At 38.1% G+C, this 26,465-nt stretch overlaps 1 protein-coding gene across 1 annotated transcript in view; it reads left to right on the top strand.

Moving 5' to 3' along the window:
• The window catches only part of LOC134541906 (cilia- and flagella-associated protein 300-like), a 39,032-nt gene extending 12,900 nt beyond the window's left edge, over window positions 1–26,132 (top strand). The window contains exons 5-6 of the mRNA XM_063385644.1: window positions 17,111–17,283; window positions 25,847–26,132. Coding sequence (XP_063241714.1) covers window positions 17,111–17,283; window positions 25,847–26,045 — 372 coding nt within the window. The 3' untranslated portion in view covers window positions 26,046–26,132. The remainder of the gene's footprint in view (window positions 1–17,110; window positions 17,284–25,846) is intronic.
• Window positions 26,133–26,465: the final 333 nt, after the last annotated feature.

Below are 26,465 nucleotides of genomic sequence, written 5' to 3'. Positions count from 1 at the left end.
AATATTGTTTTAAGTAACCCGCTACAGTTGTTGAATTCAATCCGTGAAAAACCATTAGAACCAATATTCATAAATTTCTGTATTCTATTAAGAATCTTTTGTACGATTCCAGTTACCGTTGCATCAGCAGAAAGAGCATTCAGCCAGCTGGGAAACGTATTAAAAACATGGCAACGTTCATCAATGACCCAAGAACGTCTTAATTCACTTGGAGTATTGGCAATCGAACATCGTCTTGCATCAAGCCTTGACTTCATAGATGTAATTGAAAAATTCTCAATAATCAAAGCCAGAAAAATGTAAACTATCGATTTTCATAAGCACTACAATATAACTTTTATTTAATGTACACTTTTTTTTTGCTGAGCTTAAAATTTCAGTTGATTTTAGTAGTAGGACCTATTTGTGAAACATTTATTTGTTTTTTCTTCATTTTAGGGGAGCTAATTTCTGTAATGCAATTTCATAGTATTTACTTTTAAGACCATTTTTTTTTAAGTTGAAATACAAGCTCTGTGAACGACATATGCAGCTAGTTATTGAGAAAATTTAATTATAATTTTCTGAGACCTGGAATAGTGAGCATGTCGTTGATACTGCTCATGAAATATTTTATTTGATTCTGAGATTGTATGTAAAGAAGATTTTATTTATTGTTTGTTTTAAAAGTTTCAATTTATTTTGAAATTTTGTATGACCTCATAGTGGATTGGTTTTTATTGTGACATTTCACTGAATGTGAATTTAATCACGACTCATAGTTGCAAAATAAGTGTATTGTGTCTTGAAGAATTTTACAGTGTCACTAGTTTTGAAATTACCTTTTCATCGAGTGAACGGACTAATTTCACTATAAGATTTTGTGTGATACAACATTCAAGACATAGACTTTTATTGGTGATAAGTAAAAAGAAGAGTCACCCCCTGCAGCAGTATTTCTGACTGTACATAAATCGAATAACGGAGAACTACCAGACTTTTATCATCATTTCATCCAGACGTAGAGGAACTTCTACAGCTGTGGTAGTAGTACCAGCGAGATTAGAAGTTTCACCAGAATACGTTGACGGTGCGATAACTGTTCCAAAAAGATATTGTTATGTGAGAAAGAGAAATCTACGAATGTATGTATTTCATAGGTAAATGTTTTATGTGTAATATTGTATATTTGTAATCCATAGTTGTATCTGAATTCTAAAATTATATTTTTGGTTTGACATCACCTAATTTTCCGTGTGTGATAAGAATATAATTTTATAGATAAATTTTTATTTAATATTTTTATTTTTAATATATTCTCACTATAACTTTAATTCCCCTAGTAGTCCTAATTTTAATTTAATAGTAAATTTTGTTATGCTCTATATTTGAACTACCATTGCACAACAATTTAATAGCATTTAATTTATTTCCAAATTACTTTTGACATATAATCATATAGATAAAATTTGAAAATTATTGATAAATTATGTTCTGAATTAATTAATTGATTGATTCGAGATACAACTAAACCTTTGTAATGTTTAGTATAAGATCTGTATCTTGTTTAATTGAAATTTTAACTAATTGATAATTTTTTGCAAACATACATTGTAACTCTAGAACTTAATTTGAATACAGCGTCCGTCGCCAATGGATTTGTTTTCAATGATTTCAGTAGTAAAATAATTTCATAGATTTCCTAACATTGTACCTATTTAATAATGAGCAAGTGATTATTGAGATTGTCATTATTAGTAACGTGATTTAAAAATGCTATATATTAAGTGTGGTACCTCCCCATTGCTCGCCAGAGTAGTGCTCTCTAGGGTCCCCACCCCTTTGAGGTGTGTGGAAAAATGCTATATATTTAACGAGTAAAATATCATTTTACAACTTTTTAAGATTGAGATTACTCTGATTTTAAATAATAATTTTAAGGATTACAACTTGATTTAATTTTCAAAGATTCATTTTATTAATTAAAGTTGACTTAGTTGGAATTGCACAACTACTTAGTTTCTCCTACACCAAAATTTCACATTTAATTTTCTATAAATTTATCTAAATTTGCCATTAATCAAAATAAATTTACGTTGACAATCAAAACACTGACTAAAAACTAGTTTTAATATGTGTTTTAAAAACAATTTTGGTAAAGTTTAAAAATAAAAAACTAAAACAATAAACAAAGAATGCCTAATTTTTTTTTTTAAATTTATGGGGGCCAATCATGACTTCTAGCAACGGGGCCCACAGAATGATGTGGGGGGGCGGGGGGGGGGGGGCTGGGGCCGCATCCATAGAGACGGACTTCTGCCCTACTCAGGTGTCATCCGTGGATTTAACTCAATTTGTGCTGTGGCTGACACTCATTGGAAGGAATACAAACTTCTTTCTAGACACGATATTTAACCCTTTTGACAGTCGGGGATGTGGACAGTGTGGCCATCTCTCAGATGTACCTTTAGGGGATTATGTAATGGGATCCGTGATTTTGATGCTTTGATGCATTAAGACACTAGCGGTCAAGATGAATAGAAACGTGTCGGCTCTCGTACTATCTTTAGCTGTATTATTTTTATTTGAGTTTCCTACTTTTGCTTGTAAGCAATGTGTTACAATGCCGAACAAGTAAATATTTCGCATTTACCATTTTACACTAAACGCAAATAGGACAGCTTTTTACATAAAAGTAACAAGCAATATTTTTATTTTTTGAAGTTATCTCTACCAATAGCATAAGAAACCTAAAGAGTTTGTTTACATAATACAACCAAGCTCCTTGTACCTTGTGCTGCCATCTGTAATGCACTGAAACAACCACCATTTATTTAGATTTAATACAACAACCGTAACTCTAAAACCCCTAAAACCCCTTCTATTGTCTCGGCAACGTTTGGCCACTTCAGTTCATGCACAGTAACAGGGACAGACGCAGGAGGGAGGGGGAAATAGGGATATATAGGAAGTTATGAAGAAAATTGCAAAATATCATTGAATACAGTATTTTATTTTGGATGGTGCAAGGTGAGCTGTAACAACACCTGCAATTTCAACTGTGAAAAGCCTTGTCGCCTATGGCTATTACTGTAGGTCCTTAAGTCAGTGTGTTAGTGTCAATGTTACAACAAACATTTCCTGTACCACTTATACTTTTTAAACTGATAATAATACCTTATAAATTATCTCTCCATCAATGGTTCATAATACTTGCTTAATTAAGCAATCCCCAGAAGTCTTTGCTGACTGGCTGACAGTGATCTCATCATCGCCATGGCGAGCCTAAGGGCCGAATGCCTGGGCTTTGCATCGAACCCCGAGGCCCGAAAAGGAGTGCCAGGTCGCGGAATGCGGCCCATAACCTCCAGTTTTGATTTTAGAATAGTTTAGGTTTGATATTGAGAAATTGTTCTCAGCCAATCAGCTCCAAGTGTGGGGTGGAATTACAACACAAAAGCGACGCATTATTTATTGACAGCACTCGCGAATTTTTTTAAATTGACTATCCTTTCTTTGGTGTCTAGCTTTCTACACCAAATGCATAGGTAAAGTGGTTATTTTTATATAAAAGTCATCTAATTAAAAAGTGAACATACGAGTACAAAACATATCACTTTATTGATCTCGTCCTTGAACATAATTTAATGTTTTTTCAGCCTCTTCTAAAAAGGATTTTAATAATTGAGCTACAAAGGAGCACTACTTTTAATATATTCTTACATCTTGTCTGTTAAAATTAGTGGAACGAAAACCATTATCACTCCTTGTCATTTTCGGCGCCTCTGATCACATGTGGAGGTAAGAGGTCTGGTACGTTTTGCAAACAGTAAATTAGAAATCATGTAAAAATAAAAATAATATAACCTAAATTGTGGACAAGACGGGCATGCCAAAATGAAAAATATAATTAATGTCATAAATACTTTCTCTTGGGGGTAAATAAGTACTGTACGTGACTTATGGAAAGATCCGTAGACACGTGTGTGTTGGTGTTGGGGGGGGGGGGGGAACCAGTCCCTACCCGTAAACATGGGGGGTGGGCGCCAGTTATAGCTTGTCGCCTGAGCAGTGTACAGTTCTACGCGCAAACATCGTTTCTTGTTTTCAAGTTGAGGCGCAACGCCTGGTCCGCTAGTATTTTTACTAAATCTATATATTTGAAATTTATAGGTAGTTATTTAATTAGTAATTATTAAACTCTACTATTTACGTAACTATAGATAAATTTAAATAGTAATAATAAACCTCATTTTAGCAATGGCTTCTACCGGGAAAAAGAGAAAAATTATACATAGTGAAGGACGCGAAATTATAAACACTGTTGTAGAGAAGTGTGACAACGAAGCAAAATAAGGTAACTTAGCTTTTCCTGTGAGTCAAGCCACACGTCGCGCAGCTTTATTATACAGGTGTGAGTGAAGCGACGGTGAAGCGAATCAGAAAGGAAAACCAAGTAAGAAACGCTACAGATTCTACGAATAAATTATCAACACCTCGAAAAGATCGTTCTGCTTGGCGAAAACACACTACCATGACTGTAGATGATTTCGACAGATGCGTTATAAGAAATGCTATACATGACTTTTACGTAGGCGAGAAGAAAGTTTCGACAGTCCCGAAATTGCTGCCAATAATTAAGAATAAAATAGATTTTCCATGGGGAGCAAGATCACTGCATCGCCTAATTAAAAGTATGGGTTTCAAGTGGAGGAAATGCAGATCCAAGAGAAAAATTCTCGTTGAGAGAGCAGATATTGTTACGTGGCGTAATGATTACCTACGCAAGATACGGCACTACCGCGAAGTCGGCACAGAGATTGTTTATCTCGATGAAAGTTGGATTGACAACAATTTAACGTTTTCCAAGTGTTGGCAGCACGACGATGAATTTGGAGTTGAGGCTTATTGTGTTGCAAGCAGGTAGCCAGAATAGGTTTATTCCTAATGCGTCACTTTGTTTACAAAGCTGGAACTGTTACCGGAGACTACCACGGACAAATGAACAATGCAAACTTCGAAAAATGGATAGACGAAAAAGTATTACCTAATCTTCCGCCAAATTCTGTCATTGTGATGGATAATGCACCGTACCACACTGTGCAAATAACAAACCGCCGTCAAAGTATGCTACAAAAACCGATGTTATGACGTGGCTCGAGAAAAGCGGTGTTGGATTCAGTGAGAGCATGCGAGTAGTATGTTTTGGGGGCGCCGGGCACAGGAGTAGGAGTGTGAATTGTGATTGTCGGTCCACCATATTGGATTGTGACGTCACGGTGGCCATCTTGGACTCAAAAATTCCTCTAAAATGACTCAAAATGACTCAAAACATCCCGTTTTGAGGAAAAATTTCCCGTTTTACTCCATAAAAATCCCAGCGGCTGAAAATTCCTAAAACTGGCTTAAGCATCCATGTCTACAGCCTCCGATAAGCCAGTTTTAGGATTATGATGTCACCGTTGCAATTTCCGTTACGGTCGCCATCTTGTAAATCTTTATTTACTATCCGATTTTAATGAAAAAAAATTAAAATCTATAAAAAAATTCAATTAATAAAATTTTAATAAAAATATTTAAAAAACCTTCATTTACGACACGGAGCTCGGAGTCCTTGGTTCGAACCCGGTGAGGGCAAAAAATGACGACTGATCCTTCTACCCCGTGGTGGCTGCTGTCAGACTGACCCCCGCCACTTATGTCAAAGTATATATCGTCACCTAGTATGATGTCATGTCCGCCATCTTGAAAATCCGTAATTTTTGTTAGAAAATCGGGAAAATTTTTAAAAATCCTAAAAAAAAAAAATAATCGAATTAAATAATACAAATCTTAAAAAAACACTGTTGAAATTATAGTTATGGTCGCCATATTGGATTATATAAATGTTGCTTGTTTTATTACGCCCGCCATCTTGTTTGAGTACAATGTCTTCGTTAAAATTTACGTTACGACCACCATATTGGATCCTATTAATGTTGCAATTCGTGTTACGGTCGCCATCATGAAAATCCGTATATTTAATGCTAGAAATTCGGGAAAAATTCTAAATTTGATAAAAATTTTTTTACTCATTCAAGTAATGATTGATTCGAAACTTGGTTCGATCCCTGGTCGATACAAAAATAATTTTATGTAAAAATACCACAATGATGACAGGTTCGTAAATAAAACACCTCAAGTTCTTTCACAAACATAATATTTATTACTTAATCTATATTTTACTACAGGATCACTTGCGAAAGCCATCAATCTTATAAATATTTAGCCCTGCATAGGCGTGAAATGACTAATTCTAAGCTTACAGACATAGTCCTCCTCTTCTTGACAGATTTTCTGGATACCGTTTTTAACAGTTTGCTTCACATCGTCAGAACTGTAAATTACTGCAGCCGATGTCTTGAATGCACACTTCTTCACTTTGTCATCGAACGGATATGGCTTTCCATATAAACAGTCCAACCACAAGTTATACTTCAAAGGTCCGTTTGTTGCTACGTCATCAGTAAGCTGATTGATTATGTTCTGTCTGATATCGTCAAGAAAATTACAAATATCTTTCGTCTCACTAAACGTATTTAGATAATAGTAGTCTTTCAACGTTCCACGAAATGCAGACTGCGCCAAGTAGAAGTCATTATCGTTCACTTGTAATGCTCCGAACACAGTCTTAGGTTTAGTTCCATATTCAGACGTCATAGCAATCGGTTGCTGCGCATCTGTTTTTTTGGTTGTATGCTTCCGTGTCTCCAATCTAAAGCAAGGAGTCGAAATGTCGGCAGGTAGTTCAGCAGTAGGAGCACAGACTCCACTTTTACATTTTTTCGCATGATGTCGCAAACTGTCAATTCGAGTAAACCATTTAAGGCACTCATCACAGCGAAACTTCATGCGAGAAGGATTCTTCATGCATTTGCTCCGCTCATGTCTTCGTGCATCATGGGAAAATGCGAACGACGTATTACAGTAGCTGAAAGGATACCGTGGTGATGAAGACGAGCCTTTCAGACCTGATACAGATACAAGCGTTCCGACAGTAGTACCATTTCCAGGCATACTCTTATGCACATCGATGCATCGTTGTTGCGCCGAAAACTTTACATTCTGCCGCACAGCAGTACCTTTGCATGTCTCAATGTGCGTTTTCATATTATCTTTTCTGGCAAACTGCTTATGACATTTCTCACAAACAAACATTTTACGATATAGGTTCTTGGCACATTCGCTCTTCTCGTGTCGTCGAGCATTGCTGATGTTTGAGAAAATCTTGTCGCAGCACCGATGTTCGTTAGTTGTTGTCAAATCAGCATCCATTGAAGTCTCCATCGAGGTCGTATCGTCGATCGTCGTGGTTTCCTGCACAACCAGCTCTGTAGTCATTAAGCTATCTTCTGCTGGTGGTACCACATCTGTTGAAATCTCCTCCAATGTTGACGTCGTCGTTGCCAACGGGATCTGCTCAACCATTGTCGTCGCTGACGTCAAGGTTCCCGTAGACGATGGTACAACGTCCATCGAGTTCGACGTTAAAGTCTGTAAAGATGCAATCGAGTTCGCAAGAACAGGTAATTACGCGACTTGCACCAGATGAAATAAACTAGGTGATCCTTACACCGTCAACGACAGTAACAAACTGAGCGACCTGCTGTCTAGGACTCGCTTATATACATGCACCGGGTGGAATAATACGCTAGTCAAATCAAGAAAAATTTACAATAATACTAGAGTCAAAACAACATTAAAAATAGAAGCACCGACAACGAAAAGGCAGCACATTTGGAAGCACTGTCAACAAAAAGGCAGCACATTCGGAAGCACCGCCAACGAAAAGGCAGCACATTTGGAAGCACCAACAATGAAAAGGCAGCACATTTGGAAGCACCGACAACGAAAAGGCAACTCATTTGGAAGCACCGACAACGAAAAGGCAACTCATTTGGAAGCACCGACAACGAAAAGGCAGCACATTTGGAAGCACCGACAACAAAAAGGCAGCACCATCATCGAAAAGGCAGCACATTAGGAAGCACCGACAACGAAAAGGCAGCACATTTGGAAGCACCGTCAACAAAAAGGAAGCACCATCAACGAAAAGGCAGCACATTTGGAAGCACCGACACGAAAAGGCAGCTCATTTTTCATTGGCTCCAATATTCATTGGATCCGTCTATTGATTCCATCAGTCTAGTGACTCCATCAGTCATTGGCTCCTACAATCATTGGCTCCAACTGTCTTTTGTCTCATCAACTCCAAATATGTTTGGCTAGAATTCTACGAGTCTAAGAGACTATGAGGCCACAAGGCTACGAGTCTAAAAGGATCTAGCTGGTTACGAGTTATACACGGCTACGAGACTGCATGGCTAAAAGACCGTGTGGCTACGAAACTACATGTCTTTGAAGCTACAAGAATACAATACTCGGCTCCAACTACTCCAGCAGCATTATGCTATTAGATTGCATGACTACTTGTTTACGTAGCTACAAGTCTACGAGGCTACTTGGCTACATAGCTACAATTCTACGGGGTCCCAAGATATCATGACTATGCGACTACGAGCTATGAGGTTACGAGACTATGCGACTACGAATCTTCAACTTTACGAGAATGCAAGGCTACAGAGCTACGAAGCTTCTAGAACACAAGTTTATGTGACTGCGAGGATACAGGACTTCAAGTCTGCATGAGTCCTTGACTACGAAGCTACTCGTCTACAAGGCTCCAATTGCCGTATCTTTCTTCGACGGAATTTTCTCTTTTGCTCCAACTGCACCATCAGCTTTATGTTATAAGACTACAAGGCTATTTGCTTACGTAGCTTCAAGTCTACGAGGCTCCAATGCATCATGACTACGAGACTACGAGCTATGAGGTTACGAGACTATGCGATTGCAAATCTTCAAGGTTACGTGATCGCGAGGCTATAGGACTATGAAGCTTACAGAACGCATGGTTACGAGACTGCTTGACTAATTGGCCGCGTCGCTACGAAACTTCATGTCTCTAACTGACTAAAAAAGCACCATTCAGTGGTGAGAGTTAATTTATCTCATGCAAAGGTACTTGTTGCAAGTATTTCCGCTTTTCAACAACAGATTACGCCACGTGTTGCTCGCAGGTAAATATTATTTATTTATTTTATGCGGGATGCGGGATGCTCACTATCGATCGCATAAGAAGGATGGCTTCGCTAGTCTCCAAGGAAAAGGAAGTTCGTCCTTCCTGCTAGTGCTTCTCAGATTTCTCACAGTCCGCCATCTTGGATTGTGACGTCACGGCGGCCATCTTGGATGGGTGTGACCTTGACCTTTGACCGAAACCACAGGAATGATCGCAAGCACACGGAAAAATCGATCAAAATATTGATAAGAATAATCAGGAGCACTCGGAGAAAACCATCAGAAGTCTAGCCAGGAATAATCATAAGCATTTGAGAAAACTATCAAAATATTAACAAGAATAATCGGGAGCACACGGAGAAAACCACCATAATATTGACCAGGTTAATCAGAAGCACTCGGAGAAAACCGTCACACGTTTTCGTTGATATCATAAAATTAAAAAAAAATATATAAAAAAATTAATAAAAAATTTAAAACAAAAAAAATACAAAAAATACATAAATAGATTCTGGCTTGTACTAGAACTCTATTGTTGCTCAACAATGAGATGTTCACAAGCTATAGAGCATCCCACTCTTAGATTGCAGTGTGGAAGTAAATGGGCGCATTCTCTCTCTCTCTCTAACACACGCCGATTGCCGTTAGCGCTGTCCTTGTTTCTTCGTGCGTTGTTGCCAAATATCAAACGAAATTAAAATTTTAATTTTTGGACCAAGATTTTTTTCATATTGTATAGCATCGAAATACGCATATGGCAATGCTTATTTTGAATACTTAACAATATTTTAAGTGTCCGAAAAAATTAAAAAACATAACTTATTCACTGCGAACTGTTTTGAAGTATTCCGAGATGTTTCACATCAAAAAAAATAACCTACATGTGTATATCATTCAGATTTTTTTTATTAATAGATTAATGCCTTAGGACGCCACCGAACAAATGTTAAGACAAAAACTGTACAGGTTTCACTTAAATAATTTTTTAAATATATTGAAATGCATTTTCTCACAAACTGACACATCAAAACGTTGACCAACGAAAAAGTTTTTTTCTATTAAAGATAGATGGGGTACGAAAGCGTGAAAAATGTTCACAATGAATTGAATTAGTTTTTAAAAGCAGCTCCATCTCAATTGCTTCTATAGTTTCCGTGGAAATAGCTGTTAAAGACATGTCTTATCAGTACAAGAGCGCGCTGCAATAGAGGTTTCTCTCACAAGCTGCCGTCGTAAGAGGAAACAAGGTCGTGTGTTTTAGATAAGTGGGGTTCTGTCCTGCAAGCAATTTTAAATACATGGATTCTTTAGTCAACCATGCATTTCCTTAGACACGCATTTCTGAAAACCAGCCTGTCAGTTAGTATCGCGTCTCGCGACGAAGCAACGCGTTGTGTCCGGTGACTCGTTACAGTTATAATTTTGACAAATTATATATTGACACACGTGATTTTATTTTCTACATTTATTTTTATTACGTACATTTAAAATATGGAAGATAGAACACCGAAAATAAATTATATCGGTGGGCTACGCGGGAGGGAGCGCAAGATTGTGTTGAATGTATTTGAGTATTTTTCAAAAAATATGAGTGTGTGCAATGCAATTAAGGAAGCTTACCATTCTTCTGGTCAGCTCTGTGCTACTCTTATGGAAGGGGTATTAACATTGGTCAGCGGTAGCGATAGTGATTAAAAGGTATGTGATGTTATTAATTTCTTAATCAAGTTAACGTTACATTTATCGTATAAATTCCTATAAATGAAATGTGTGTGAACAGATTCTTGTTGTAAGTTAAAAATAATTCCTTATCGGCACAGCCTAAAGGCGCAGGAAGATTTTTATGATTATATTTCTTCATTAGAACTAGTTATATAAAGTTTTGGAAAATAATTATGATATTTACAAACAATTTAAACAGTTTTGATAAGGTGTCTACTAAGGCAGTTACGTTTTTTTGTCCGGTGAAATTTTTTTTCGAACCCAAACAGTTATGGCTGGTCGTATCAAAAATTTATTTAGAAATCATTTTTTGGCATTAGGTACTCCGAGTTATCATACCTACGTTAAAACGGATGCGATATTATTCATATTATGGGAGTTCTTGCGATTTTTCTGTTTTTCAAAAAATCTTCCCCATTTCGACCCATTTGTTCGGATTTTTCCCATAACTTACTCGACCTAGAATTTCCTTTACCGTATTTTATTTATCATTTTGGACATGACTTGTCCAAAAATACGGCATTTATCGGGCCCATGAAAATTATATATATATGTATGGAATTTTTAACACATAAAAGAAAACTATAAGAAATTTTCGTCTACAATATATAGTTTTTATTTGAAATTTACATAAAAGTGGCATTATTACAAATTTATATGTGTAATAGTATCAAATATTATAAATTACGATATGATTTCTTAAAATGCTTCTTGTTCGATCCGAATTAAAAAGACACACATCTCCTCAAATTCGTAATGTGTTAGAGATTTGGCAACAGCACGCACCATAAGCCGTGTACTGCAATCTAAGAGTGGGACAGGCTATAGCAGAATCTATTTATGTATTTTTTGTAATTATTTTTGTTTTAAATTTTTTTAAATTTTTTTTTTTTTTTACCAGTGCACCTGCGCTTGTTCGCAGGCCCAATTAGATACTTTTGCTTACGATTGGTTATCGCAGCATCTCGGCCGCAGTTTGCAACACGTTTTCTCCCTGTAACAGTATGACTTGTCGTGCTAGCGAAAGTTACCCCGATCCCACCGCTAGCATCTTTCATTTCGCACGTAAATTTAAACTTTTCCAATGCTTTTAAAAGCACAGTAGATTCAGAAGCACGAGGGGGGTGGGGGGGGGGGGGGGTCTTGCCGCGGGAATAGGCTCGTGATGCCGGCTACTCGTACGCTGATACTTGGAAACTGTTATGTGGATGGTGGTCCTTGGATCTTGGACTTGGATCAGTCTCTTGGACTTAGTCTCTCGGACTGATACTTTGATCAGTATCTTGGACTCTTGGACCCTGCCTGCAACAGAAATATATTCTTGCGAATGAGACCTGTTTCCACACAGTCCCGAAAAACATTGGCCCAGAAGGCCTGAAAAGTGTGTGTGTGTGTGTGTGTGAGGGGGGGGGGGGGGTAATCTAGCGAAGAGAAATAAACACTCACCAATGCAGGGTGGGTGATGCTGTCACTCAGGGTGCTGGGTGCTGTCGCGAATTGGAGTCCCGACACACGCAACGCGATTTTTACAAAGAAATCCATCATTAATATAATTTAAATAAGACCAGAGAAAGAAAATTACTCTAACACTTAGACTATTAAATACTCTACTGGCTGTCTAAACAATTCTATCTAAATTAGGGAGTTCATCCCTCGTAGTCTGTTGACTACATAGTACAAGTTACGACGGTCTTCTTGGCGGAGACTAGCGTCGACGATTACGGTATTACCAGCCAGAAATGACCCGCGCGCCGAAGTACCTGCTGGCGGGGAGACATCGTAATTTTCACGGGCGCTCAGGCCCGGAACAAAAGGTGGGGGTGTGGGAGGATACCGAAGGTAGCCGAAGATGCCCGGAGGGCTAAGCAGGCGGAAATAGCGCTCGCCGCGCGCTCACCAGAGTCGCGGGCGGACTAAGGTCGCAATCGCACCGCGACTGCTTCCAAAGTCGATTATGACCAGCTGTCTCTTATGGGAGGGGTGAGTAGTGCGCTCTGGCGGCCAAGAGGAGAAACTAGCTGGAGGGTCACAGAAACGTCTGCTAGAGTGCACTGGACGCACTCGCAACCAGCGGACAGAGCTAGGTTAGGGATTTTTGCCGCCGCGAGAGCTCGCTGATGGCTCTGTCGGACCAGGGCGTAGGTCCTTGGAGAGAGCATGTACTTTGCGTGGGTTCATTGGAGGTCGATGCTGCGGGTTGAAGTTCCCAAGAAGCCACTGGGAGGAGAAGAAGGAAGGGGGGGTCAAAACTTGCTAAGTCGCCTGGGAAAAACGTCGTGTGGACCATCCCGAGGCGTCGCCGAGGACTGTAACATGCTCCTGGACGTGCTGGCAAACAGCTTACCTATGCTTGCCTCCGAGAAATGAAAGATGCTAGCGGTGGGCTCGGGGGTAACGTTCGCTAGCACGAAAAGTCATACTGTTACAGGGAGAAAACGTGTTGCAAACTGCGGCCGAGATGCTGCGATAATCAATCGTAAGCAAAAGTATCTAATTGGGCCTGCGAACAAGCGCAAGTACACTGGGTTGCACAAGATTACGTCGGAGAGTACAGTAATGGAATCAAAATTAAATGAAATTAAAAATGCAACTTTATTTTCGGGTTTCCTTCTTTAAAAATGAAAAATTAAACTTAAAATTCAAAACTTGTTCCCGAAAATTATGATAAACGGCACACCTTGTAGACTCGTAGTCTCGTAACCTTATGAGTCGTAGTCGCGTAGTCTTGATGCCTTGGAGCCTCGTAGACTTTTAGCTACGTAACAAAGTAGCCTTGTAATCATATAACATAAATCTGCTGGAGCAGCTGGAGTCAAAGAGAAAATTCCACTGAAGATTGATGCAGCAATTGGAGCCATTTAGACTTGTAGCTGCGTAGTCAAGTACTCATGTAGACATGCAGTCCTGCAGTCTCGTATCTTCGTAGACTCCTAGTCTTGTAGTCTAATAGCGCTAGGTCTAAGACTATTTGGAGTCAAATACTTTTGACGTCATTGATTGTTGGAGCCAAAGATTGTTGAAGCAAATGACTGATGGAGCCAAATGACTGTTGGATTCATAGACTAATGGAGCCAATTACTATTGGAGCCAATGACTTTTGGATAAATAAACTGTTGGATTCATAGACTGTTGGAGACATTATATCCTAAATTAACTGTGACCATCGCATCCTACCGAGTTGAATGTACGTGAGAATGCACCTCCTTTTCGTTAAAAGCGCTTCCGTTTTGTAGAATTATTGCCCAAATGTGCTTCCTTTTCATTAAATGCTTGAGATACATGAACGTTGCGTAGACATTGCGTGTACAGTGCGTAAATTGCGGGTACATTGCGTGTATTGTGCGTCAATTGCGTGAACATTGCGTGTTCCTTCCATTTACGGTGTGTACAGTGTGTACTGTGTTCATTCCGTTTCCTGTGTGTACTGTGTGTTCATTCCGTGTATTGTGCGTACATTGCATGTCAATTGCGTGAACATTACGTGTTGGAGCTTTGGAGCTTAGGAGCTGTTGGAGCTTTGGAGCTTTATAGCTGTTGTTGCTTTGGAGCTGTTGGAGAATTTGGAGCTTTGGAGCTGTTGTAGCTTTGGAGCTGTTAGAGCTTTGAAGCTGTTGGAGAATTTGGAGCTTTGGAGCTGTTGAAGCATTTGGAGCTTTGGAGCTGTTGCAGCATTTGGATCTTTGGAGCTGTTGGAGCATTTCGAGCTTTGCAGCTGTTGGAGCATTTGGAGCTTTGGATCTGTTGGAGTTTTGGAGCTTTAATGCTGTTGGAGCTTTGGAGCTAAAAGACTTTTGTAGTCATAGACTGATGGAGCCAAAGACTATTAGAACTTTGGAGCTGTTGGAGCTTTGTAGCTGTTGGAGATTTGGAGCTTTGGAGATGTTGGAGATTTGGAGATGTATAGCTTTTGGAGCTTTTGAGTTTTGGAGCTGTTAAAGCATTTGGAGCCAAAGACATTTTTTTATTTTCCTTGACGGTATCAGGCAGTTTATTATAAATCAGCTTTCTGATGATGTAGCAACAAACATTCCTTTAAAATATAACATGTGGCTGGACTCTATACATGGGAAGTCATATCCGTTCGATGACAACGTGAAGAAGTGTACGATCAAGACATTGGCCGCAGTAATTTAAAGTTCTGACGACGTGAAGCAAACTGTTAAACATGGTGTCCAGAAACTCTGTCAAAAAGAAGAGTACTATGTCAATAAACGTTCTGGCTGGTCTCTCTCACTAGTATAACCCGATTGGAGCTAAGAATTAGTCATTTCACGCCTATGCAGACCTAAATGTTTATAATATTGCTAACCTTCGCAGGGTGATCCTATAGTAGAAAAGAAATGAAGTAATAAATATTAGTTTGGAAAAGAAATTGCTGTGTTTTATTCCTCGAACATGTCACTATTATGCTAAATTGATGTTTTATTAAATTAATTTTATATCGTCCAGAGATCGAACCAAGTTTCGAATCAATCATTACTTTATTGAGTGAATTTTTTGATGAGTTTTGGATTTTTTCCCGAATCTCTAGCTAATTAATTACACGATTACAAAATAGTGCTCAAATTTCAAGAAGGAGGGCACCTCAGTAATAATAAATGATAACTGAACTATAGCGGGTTAGAATAAAACTAGCATGATGGTAATGCACTCTATAAGACGAGTACACACACGATCCAGCGGACGAAGGCAAGGTGGCGGACATGACGTCATACCAGTTGAAGATATATACCTTGGTATTGGTGGTGAGAGGTGGCTTCCATGGAGGAAGGATCTGTTGGGTTTTTTTATTTTTTTCTCTTACCAGTTTCGAACCAAGGACAGGAATCGATATAATCAATAAGTATCCAAATAAGTTAATTTTTTTTTTGAATTTTGAACTTTTTCTCATTAAAATCGGATAATAAATAAAGATTTTCAAGATGGCATCTATTAAAATAATTGATACAGTGGTGACATTATTAAAATTTCCGATCGTTACGTAAGGCGTTTTTATTAATTTTTATAGAGATTTTTTTGATTACTTTAATAAATTACTGGTTACTCTCGCTGAAAATCGAACCGAGGACCGAATTCGTTTTGTAAATAAACATTTGTTGTATGCAGTTTTTAAAATATTTTTTGGAATTTTTTGGAATTTCTAGCATTGAAGTTACGGATTTTCAAGATGGCGGCCATAACGAAACATGCAACTGTTTTTTTTTAATTTTTTAAATCAAATTTTGATAATTATTTTTTAATTTTAAAACTTTTTTCATTAAAATTGGATAATAAATATAGCTTTCCGAGATGGTGGACATGATGTCATACTTGCTGACGATATATATACCTTGACATAAGTGGTGGGAGGTCAGTCTGCCAGCGGCTTACGTGGAGGAAGGATCGGTCGTCATTTTTATTTTTGTTTGCCCTTACCAGGTTCCAACCAAGGACTCCGAGCTCCATCATGTAAGTGTACATTAAATTTTTTTAATAATTTTTTTATTAATTTTTTTCTTATTCAATTCGATTGATTGATTTTAGTATGAATTTTAAAAATTTTCCAGATTTTCTAACATAAAATTTACAGATTTTCAAGTTGGGGGCCGTAATGGAAATCGCAACGGTATTTTTTAAATGATTTTAATTCAAATTTAAATATTAATTTTGTTTTATAATTTTGAATTTCTTTCATTAAAATCGGATAATAATTATGGATTATCAAGATGGCAGCTGTAACGGAAATTGCAATGGTGATGTCATAATCCATGATGACGTCAGAGGCTTATCGGAGGCTGTAGACATGAATGATTATGCCTATATATGGTCATTTCTAGCCGCTGTTATTTTTATGGGCTAAAAACGGAACATTTTCCCTCGAAACAGCATTTTTTCTCTCGAAAAGAGAATTTTTTTATTTTTCTAATTTTTTGAGATTTTTTGGCGGAATATTTTTCCAAAAAAAAAAAATGGATATTTTGGCAAATTTTGAGGAATTTTGGGCAAATTTTGGAAAATTTTGGTATATTTTGAAGGCCAATTGTCAAGATCAAAGGCAAAGTTCAAGGCGCAGGTCATTCAAGATGTCCGCCGTGACGTCTGAATACAAGATGGTGGACCGGCTCCCGGCTCCACGCGCCAGAGCCAGTGCCCGGAGGAACTATAATATACTACTTAAATAACCCCAGCAAATGCACCTGCAGTTGTAATTGAACAGTGGTTATAGGTACAACATGGATTCGAGTTGACTCCGGTAGTCTTGACGAAGCGAAGCGGGGAAAAGCCATAATGGATGTGTCGTGTTTGGCAGGTGCTGCTGGACCCAGAAAGTGAGAGATACCACATCATCCCAGACACTCTCCGCCAAGAGTTCATCTTCAGGATCTTCCAGTTCCTGTGTCTGGGAGGCCAGTGGTGTCAGTACGAGGACGACATCCAGCCCTACCTGGACACCACCAAGATGCTCTACAAGGACCTTGTCAGGTGATCATCGAGCTCATCTTCGTATAGTCTCCATCGAGAGTGGAAATTATAACAGTCGTATGTAGCTACTTGTGGTGTTGTGTAAGACCAAAGAACTGAGCCGCAAGCGGTGCTTTAAATGTACACATGAATGGCATCAAACACGAAAACATACTATCTAAATTATGATATTCTTTCTGTCGTTCGTCAAACAACTTTAACTGATGTAGACTGTTCGGTTTTAAATGTAACCTGACGTCAACTTTGTGTTGCGCTCTTTAGATAGTCTGTAACGAAAGCTAAAGACTGTTAACTATTTGTTCAGATTCTCTGATCCTGTGTAAATGAGATGTTTCCTCCAGTTGCTTGGCAGCAGTAGACATTTTGTTTCTCATTATCTATAGTGTATGGAAGAGCAGGGTCAAAAGTTACCAGGCTCAATTTTCCTCATTGAATTAGCTCCGAGAGGAGTGAAAAGAATATGCGCACCGACAAACACTTATCTTAGAAAGTCCTGTGGTGTACTGTGATATCGCCTCTAGCACATGTAAGTTTATTTGATTTTTTTTCTCACTTATTTGATAGTTATCTGTAATATTTTTGGTATGTGTAAGAATTCAATCATCTAGTAATGACGTGTTAAAGTCGACACGAAGTTATTTTCATAACCTGTGCTAACATTTGCCTTTACTTACGTAGGTGCATGTCATTTGGGGATGTGTTCCTGTTTCGGTGTAAGGTGAGAATGTAGTTGTGACTTCGGAAAAACTTACCTCGTTCTTCCAACCCCGAATTCATAATTAATGTTATTTCAGTGTATGATTTTGACTTATAAGAGAAAATCAATGAGGGGTACTATCACTAAAAATTCGATAAAATGAGTTACAGATATATTTATTAAATAAGGTTGTAAGAGAATATGATATTTGTCATATGACATACATATCAGTAAAGAAATTAAAATCAGGATTAAATGTTAATTTTGGCTATAAAACTGGCAGCAAACTCATTAGTATAACTTTTCCTCCTATGTTTGTTTTCCGAGACAATTTGGTTTGTCAAAGGCATATACCATTGGAATTCATTCGTGCAGGAATCAGATCTGAATATATAATAGCTACGGAGTTTATAATAAATACTTAGATCATGTTATAACGCACACCAGACCAATTCCTCAGATCCAGTTTTATTATTGCTCGACAGTCATAAATCTGGCATCGATTACAATGCGGTAGAGAAAGCCAGAGCTTACTCAATTGTTATGCGGTCGTTTCTTCGTCATTGTACCCACTGGATGTTGGAGCGAATGCGCCATTCAAAATCTACTGCGCCTAGGGCAAGGTTTTGAAACAATGATATTATAGAAACCGTCATATATGTATTACCCTTGGCTGCAACTCCGACTTTTGCATACAAAATTAAATTTAAAAACATTTGTTAAAAATAGGCCCCATAGATTTTTCGGAATAATTATATAGAATATATCTTTGAAAAACTAAACTACATTAATTATATGACATATTTTATACATACCTAATTATAGTGTTTGAAAAGCGGAACAAAACTGTTGTTTATTTGCATTCACTTTATTATAGCCATGAAAAAAATTTATTTGACTCTCCAACATTTTCTCGATAGTCAGCAATAAAAAAAAAATCCACACGCTTGCACCTTTCTTGTAAGTATTGGGAAGTGTGCTGGCTTCTCTTCTGTTAACATAATTGAGTACATTTTGTATTTGTTGGTTGCATTTAGTTAGTGAGAACTATGCAATACAAGCAAAGTCTGACGTAAAATTTCTTATCGCAGTATCACAATGAAGAGATAACATACATATCCATGGGCCGCTTGCCGATTTAAAGAGCTATATATATTTTGCTTTCGAGTTCTAACTTTGAATATCTTTCATGAAACTGCTCGCGTAGTTGATCGTCAGTTTTTGTTTTTACCAGTTACAAAAGTGTATTTAGATAAAATCTAAATTTTTTAAGGGAAAGTACTTTACACCCGTTAGTATAAAAGTTGAGACTTACTAATAAGAGCGTAACGAAAATTGCAACGCTCAGGAGGAAAGTAGAGACAACTGTAAGGTAGACTTTTTGCATGTTTTTCTTCTCCATGTTTGTTACAATTTTAAACCTCCAGTGTGAAGATCCATTGTGTACTTTATTAATTTAGGTTTACCATTCAAGAGAATTATTGTTTTACGGTTCAAGTTGATAACTGAAGTGTAGCGCGTGGCGGTTGATCACATTTTTTTCCTTTAGAATACAGCTACATTGTTGTTAATCTCGTGAAATAATATGTGATGACACTAAAATATGAATAGACTGCAGACAAGCTGATCGCCTTGCGTGTAGAGGTGACGGTGTCACCTTTAGTGGTCAAAACTGTGGTGCCCATCCCCCCCCCCACAATGATGATGGCACATTTCTCCCCCTCCTTGAAATAACAATAGTCCCCACTTCCCCCCCCCCCCAAAAAAAAAACAACAGATACTTACCTAGGACTTTGAATTTGATAGTGACAACAGGTGGTCCGGGGGTCCTAGCCCAGGAAATGTTCGAAAATATGTTTATAAAAATCGTATTTTAATGCAGATATAAAACTAAAATACTAAGCAAAATATTATAATTTAGGGGAGCAGCATACTTTGGGGGTTCCGGCGCCAGGGTTCAGGGTGTGGAGGAGCTGTGTGTACGGTGTGTACGGCTGCCATATTGGATTGTGACGTCACGGCGACCATATTGGATGACCTTGACCTTTGATCTTCAAAATGTGTAAAATTTGTCAAAATTTATTAAAATCTGCCAAAATTTACCCAAAATTCGCCAAAATTTCCATATTTGGTAAAAAAAATCCCGCCAAAAATTCTCAAAAAATTCCACAATTCGAAAATTAGGATTTAGAAAACCTTAAAAGCCATTTTGCATTAGAAAGAAGACAAATTCCTAAAAGAGGCTTAAACATCCACGAATACAGCCTCCGATAAGCCGTTTCTAGGAATTAGGATGCCATGACTCCCATCTTGGATTATGATGTCACTGTGGTAATTTCCGTTACGGCTGCCATCTGGAAAATCCGTAATTTTTATGTTAGAAAATCGGGAAAATTTTTAAAAATCATAAAAAAAATCAATCGAAATTAATAATAAACATTTAATAAAAAAATATAAAAAATTTTCACTTACGTATTTGAGCTCGGATGTCCTCGGTTCGAACCTGGCGAGGTAAAAAAAAATTACATCAGATCCTTCCTCCACGAAAGCCACCGAAAATGTAACCTCCCACCACTTATAACAAGGTATATATCATCAACTAGTTTGAAGTCATCTCTGCCATCTTGAAAATAAGTAATTATTATCCGATTTTAATAAAAAAATTCAAAAAATTCTAACAAAATTAATAAATAAAAGTTTAATAAAATTTTACTTAAAAACCACTGTTGCACATATCGTTACGGTCGCCATATTTGATTCTATAAATGTTGCATGTTTCGTTACACCCGCCATCTTGTTTGAGTATGATATCATCCTTACACTATTCGTTATCGTCGCCATTTTGGGTTATAGATCGTTGCACTTTTCGTTACGGCCGCCATCTTGAAAATCCGTAATTTTAATTCTAGAAATTCCGAAACAATTCCAAAAAATATTTTAAAAATTGTTTGCTTAAAATGTTTAGTTATTTAAACGATTTGGGTCCTCGGTTAGATTCCCGACGAGAGTAAACCAGTATTTATTAGTATATTTAAAACATTCTCAATAAAAAGTAATAAATAGTCTTATGCCACACTCGACATTTTGAATTATGTCACCACTGTATCGATTATCGTTACGGCCGCCATTTTGAAAATCTTTATTTATTATACGATTTTAATGAAAAAAGTTCTAAATTCGTTAAAAATAACTTATTAATATACTGATTGATTAGATCGATTCCCGTCCTTGGTTCGAAACTGGTAAGACAAAAATAAAATATCCTTTCTCCACGGAAGCCACCTACAGACTGACCTGCCACCACCAATACCAAGGCATATATCGTCAACTGGTATGACTGAATGTCCGCCATCTTTTCTTCGTCCGCTGGAGGCTACCATCTTGTTTTCGTCTGCTAGAGTGTAATTTTCTGTTCACCATACCTTGGACCTCGACTGTTGGCATTGAACTTAGACCTTGAAATTGAACTTTGACCATGTCCTTGATCTTTGACCTTGAAATTAGATCTTTAAATTTCATATTGACCTTGAACTTCGACCTTGAACTTAATATTGACCTTGAAATTTGACCTTACCTTGAAATTAGACCTGACCTTGAAATTTGACCTTACCTTGAAATTTTACCTTGAACCTTGACTTTGAACTTTTACCTTGACCTTGACGACCATCATGGATTCGGAATTCTGTGTTCAGTACATGCTACCAGTAGCTACCACCTGCTAGAGGACATTACCACCATCTTTTTTTTTTCGTCTGCTGGAGGACACCATCGTGTGTGTGTACTCGTCTTATAGAGTGCATTACTATCATGCTAGTTTTATTCTAACCCGCTATAGTTTAGTTATCATTTATTATTACTGAGGTGACCTCCATCTTGAAATTTGGGCACTATTTTGGAATCGTGTAATTATTTAGCTAGAGATTCGGGAAAAAAATCCAAAACTCATCAAAAAATTCACTCAATAAAGTAATGATTGATTCGAAACTTGGTTCGATCCCTGGACGATATAAAATTAATTTAATAAAACATCAATTTAGCATAATAGTGACATGTTCGAGGAATAAAACACAGCAATTTCTTTTACAAACTAATATTTATTACTTCATTTCTTTTCTACTATTGGATCACCCTATGAAGGTTAGCAATCTTATAAACATTTAGGTCTGCATAGGCGTGAAATGACTAATTCTTAGCTCCAATCAGGTTGTACTACAGAGAGACCAGCCAGAATGTTTACTGACATAGTCCTCTTCTTTTTGACAGAGTTTCTGGACACCATGTTTAACAGTTTGCTTCACGTCGTCAGAACTTTAAATTACTGCGGCCAATGTCTTGAATTCACACTTCTTCACGTTGTCATCGAACGGATATGGCTTTCCATATATACAGTCCAACAACAAGTTATATTTTAATGGACAGTTTTTTGCTACGTCTTCAGTAATCTGATTGATTATGTCCTGTCTGATATCATCAAGAAAAGTACAAATGTCCTTCGACTCACTTATCGAATTTAGATAATAGTAGTATTTCAATATTCCACGAAATGCAGACCCTGCCAAGTAGAAGCCATTATAATTCACCTGTAATGTACCGAACACAGTCTTAGGTTTAGTTCCATGTCCAGGCGCCATAGCAATCGGTTGCTGCACATCGGTTTTCTTGCTTGTACGCTTACGAGTCTCCAATCTAAAGCGAGGAGTCGTAATTTCTGCGGGTAGTTAAACAGTAGGCGTACAAACTTCACCTTTACATTTTATCGCATAATGATGGAAACTGTCAATGCGAGTAAACCAAACATGACACTCAATGTAGCGAAACTTTATACGAGAAGGATTATTCTTGCATTTGCTCCGCTAATGTCTTCGTGCATCATGGGAAAATGCGAACGACGTATCACAGTAGCTGCAAGGATACCGTGATGAAGACGAGCCTTTCATATCTAATCCAGATACTGGCGTTGCCACAGTTGTACCATTTCCAGGCATACTTTTATGAACATAAATGCATCGTTGTTGTATAGAAATCTTTACATTCTGCCGCACAGCAGGACCTTTACATGTCTTCATGTGCGTTTTCGTATTATTTTTTCTGACAAACTGCATATGACATTTCTCACAAGCAAACATTTTGCGAGGAGGATTCTTAGCACAATCTCTCTTCTCGTGTCGACGGGCATTGCTGATGTTTGAGAAAATCTTGTCACAGTAACGGCACCGATGTTTGTTATTTGTTTTACGAATCACCATCATTGAAGTCTCCATCGAGGGCGAAACAGCGTTCGCCGAGGTTTCCTGTGCAGCCAGCACTGAAGTCATTAAGCTCTCTTCTGCTGGTGGTACCACAACTGTTTAAGTCTTCTCCAGTGTTGACGTTAGAGTTCCCGTAGTCGATGGTACAAGCTCCATCAAGTTCGACGTTAAAGACGGTAAAGATGCCATCGAGTTCACAAGAACAGGTAATTACGTGACTTATGCACCAGATGAAACAAACTAGGTGATCCTTACACCGCCGACGTCAGTAACAAACTGAGTGACCTGCTGTCTAGGACTCGCTGATATACATGCACCCGATGGAATAATTTGCTAGTCAAATCAAGAACTATAATACACGAGTCAAAGCCCATATCATCGTAAAAACTCGATGCGGTGTGATATTATCTCGTCTCAGTAATTCGATATCACCAATGTAAGCTAGGCTCCTAAAGCTCCGATTCGCGCCATCAGGTCCATATACATTTGGCTCGAATGTTCCAATTGCCCATCAGCATCAAGTGCTCCAAGAGCTCCATCAGCTCCATTTTCTCCAAGACGTAATGTTCACGCAGTTGACGGGCAATACACGCATTGTACTCGCAATGTACGCAATGACCACACAACGTTCAAGCAGTTCAAGCATTTAATGAAAAGGAAGCGCAATCGGAAGCACAATCATAGAAAAAGACGCACATAAACGAAAAGGAAGCACAATAATCAATCGGAAGCACAAATATAGACAAGGACGCGCAATCGGAAGCACAATCACCGAAAAGGAAGAGCAATCCGAAGCACAATCATCGAAAAGGAAGCACATTTGGAAGCACAACCACAAAAAGACGGCACATTTGGAAGCACAATCTCAAAAAGGAAGCACATTTGAAAGCACAATCACAAACAGGAACCACAAACGGAAGCACATTTAATGAAAAGGAAGCAAATGTAACGAAAAGAACACACATAACACGAAAACAAGATGGTGGCCTCCAGTAGACGAAGACAAGATGGCGGACTTTCAGTCATACCAGTTGACGATATGTACCTTGGTATTGGTGGTGGGAGGTCAGTCTGTAGGTGGCTTCCGTGGAGGAAGGAAATATCGTTTTTTTATTTTTTGCTCTTTCCGGTTTCGAACCAAGGACGGGAATCGATCTAATAAATCAGTATATTAATAAGTTATTTTTAACGACTTTAGAACTTTTTTCATTAAAATCGGATAATAAATAAAGATTTTCAAAATGGCGGCCGTAACGATAATCGATACAGTGGTGACATAATTCAAAATGTCGAGTGTGACATAATACTTTTTATTACTTTTTATTGAGAATGTTTTAAATATATTAATACATTACTGGTTTACTCTCGTCGGGAATCTAACCCAGGACCCAAATCGTTAAAATAACTAAACATTTGAAGCAAACAACTTTAAAATATTTTTTGGAATTTTTTCGGAATTTCTAGCATTAAAATAATGGATTTTAAAGATGGCGCCCGTAACGAAAAGTGCAACGATCTATAACCCAAAATGGCGACCATAACGAAAAGTGTAACGATGATATCATACTCAACCAAGATGGCGGGTGTAACGAAACATGCAACATTTATAGAATCCACTATGGCGACCGTAACGATATGTGCCGCAGTGGTTTTTAAGTAATATTCTATTAAAGTTTAATTAATTAATTTCGTTATAAATTTTAGATTTTTTTAAAAAGGATAATAATTACTGATTTTTAGATGGCGGACATGACGTCATACTACTTAGTTGATATATATACCTTGGTAAAAGTGGTGGGAGGTCACATTTTCGGTGGCTTCCGTGGAGGAAGGATCTGACGTTTTTTTTTTTTACCTCGCCGGTTCGAACCGAGAACTCCGAGCCCCAATACGTAAGTGCACATTTTTTTATATTTTTTATTAATTTTTTATTATTCAATTCAAATGATTAATGTTTCTTTTATGATTTTTAAAATTATTCCCGAATTTCTAACATAAAAATTACGGATTTTAAAACGGCAGCCGTAACGGAAATTACCACAGTGACGTCATAATCCAAGACGTGGTTCATGGCATCCTAATTCCTAGAAACGGCTTATAGGAGGCTGTAGACATGGATGTTAAAGCCTCTTTTAGGAATTTGTCTTCTTTCTAATGCAAAATGGCTTTTAAGGTTTTCTAAATCCTAATTTTCGAATTGTGGAATTTTTTGAGAATTTTTGGCGGAATTTTTTTACAAAAAAAATGGAAATTTTAGTTAATTTTGGCGAATTTTGAGTAGATTTAAGCATAATTTGACAAATTTTGACAAATTTTACCAATTTTGAAGGTCAAAGGTCGTCATACAATATGGCCGCCGTGACGTCACAATACAATATGACGGCCGTACTCACAGCTCCACACCCTGAACCCTGGCGCCGGAACCTCCAAACTATAATACTTAGGGGAAATTAATGTCAACCGATAAACCGTTTTTTAGATTTTGAGATTATTTTCTATACCACCCCACCCCCCCCCCCTCCCCCAAAAATAATTTTTCTTAACGGCGCAATTCGCGTCGGCAGGCTGTACGAAGATGCACCCGCCTGGTTGAAAAGAACGCGGCGTGTGATCGCAGGGTGCGTAAGGACGCCGCCACGGACGAGGTTTGCGTGACGTCCGTGGTGCTGCGCGTGGCGGCCAAGGACTCCAGGGGGCTGGCCTTCTACCCCAGGAACCCGGGGCACGTGCAGAACTTCGCGTACCTCGTGGTGGACCCCGTGCGACGGCGCGTCACCGCCTTCCACCACCAGTTCGAGGGGCCCTTCCACTCCTGAGTGCCCTTTTCCCTGTGGCGCGATAGTTGTTGCCTTTGTAAGTTTTGAGACGATCAGTTGGAAGGGTCGAATAAATATGACATCTTATTTATCTTTTATTGAAATAAGAATATTTTTCAGTTGCAGTTTATGATAATCAGTACCAATTTTTTAAATAAATTTGAACAGACGCTGGTTTTTGGTTTTAAACGAAGCAGTTCATAAGATTTCACTGTTCGTTTGGGCATGTATTTTTCGCGAAGTGATTTCGAGACTAGCTGAGAGTTTGAACACTGTAGCATCTTATGTGTTTCGTGACTGAGCAATCACAGTTATTCAGTGCGGAAGCAAACTCCTCCTGAGTGGCCAGTCTTGTAGACGGTCGCTAATTACAAGGAAGAAACAGCCTGCGCGGGCATTGGATATAGCAGTCAAACGTGT

Source organism: Bacillus rossius, assembly GCF_032445375.1.
Source record: "Bacillus rossius redtenbacheri isolate Brsri chromosome 4 unlocalized genomic scaffold, Brsri_v3 Brsri_v3_scf4_2, whole genome shotgun sequence".
NCBI classification, from domain to species: Eukaryota; Metazoa; Arthropoda; class Insecta; order Phasmatodea; family Bacillidae; genus Bacillus; species Bacillus rossius.
The sequence above is the reverse complement of the archived record's forward strand: the minus strand, read 5'-3'. Positions and strand labels throughout refer to the sequence as shown.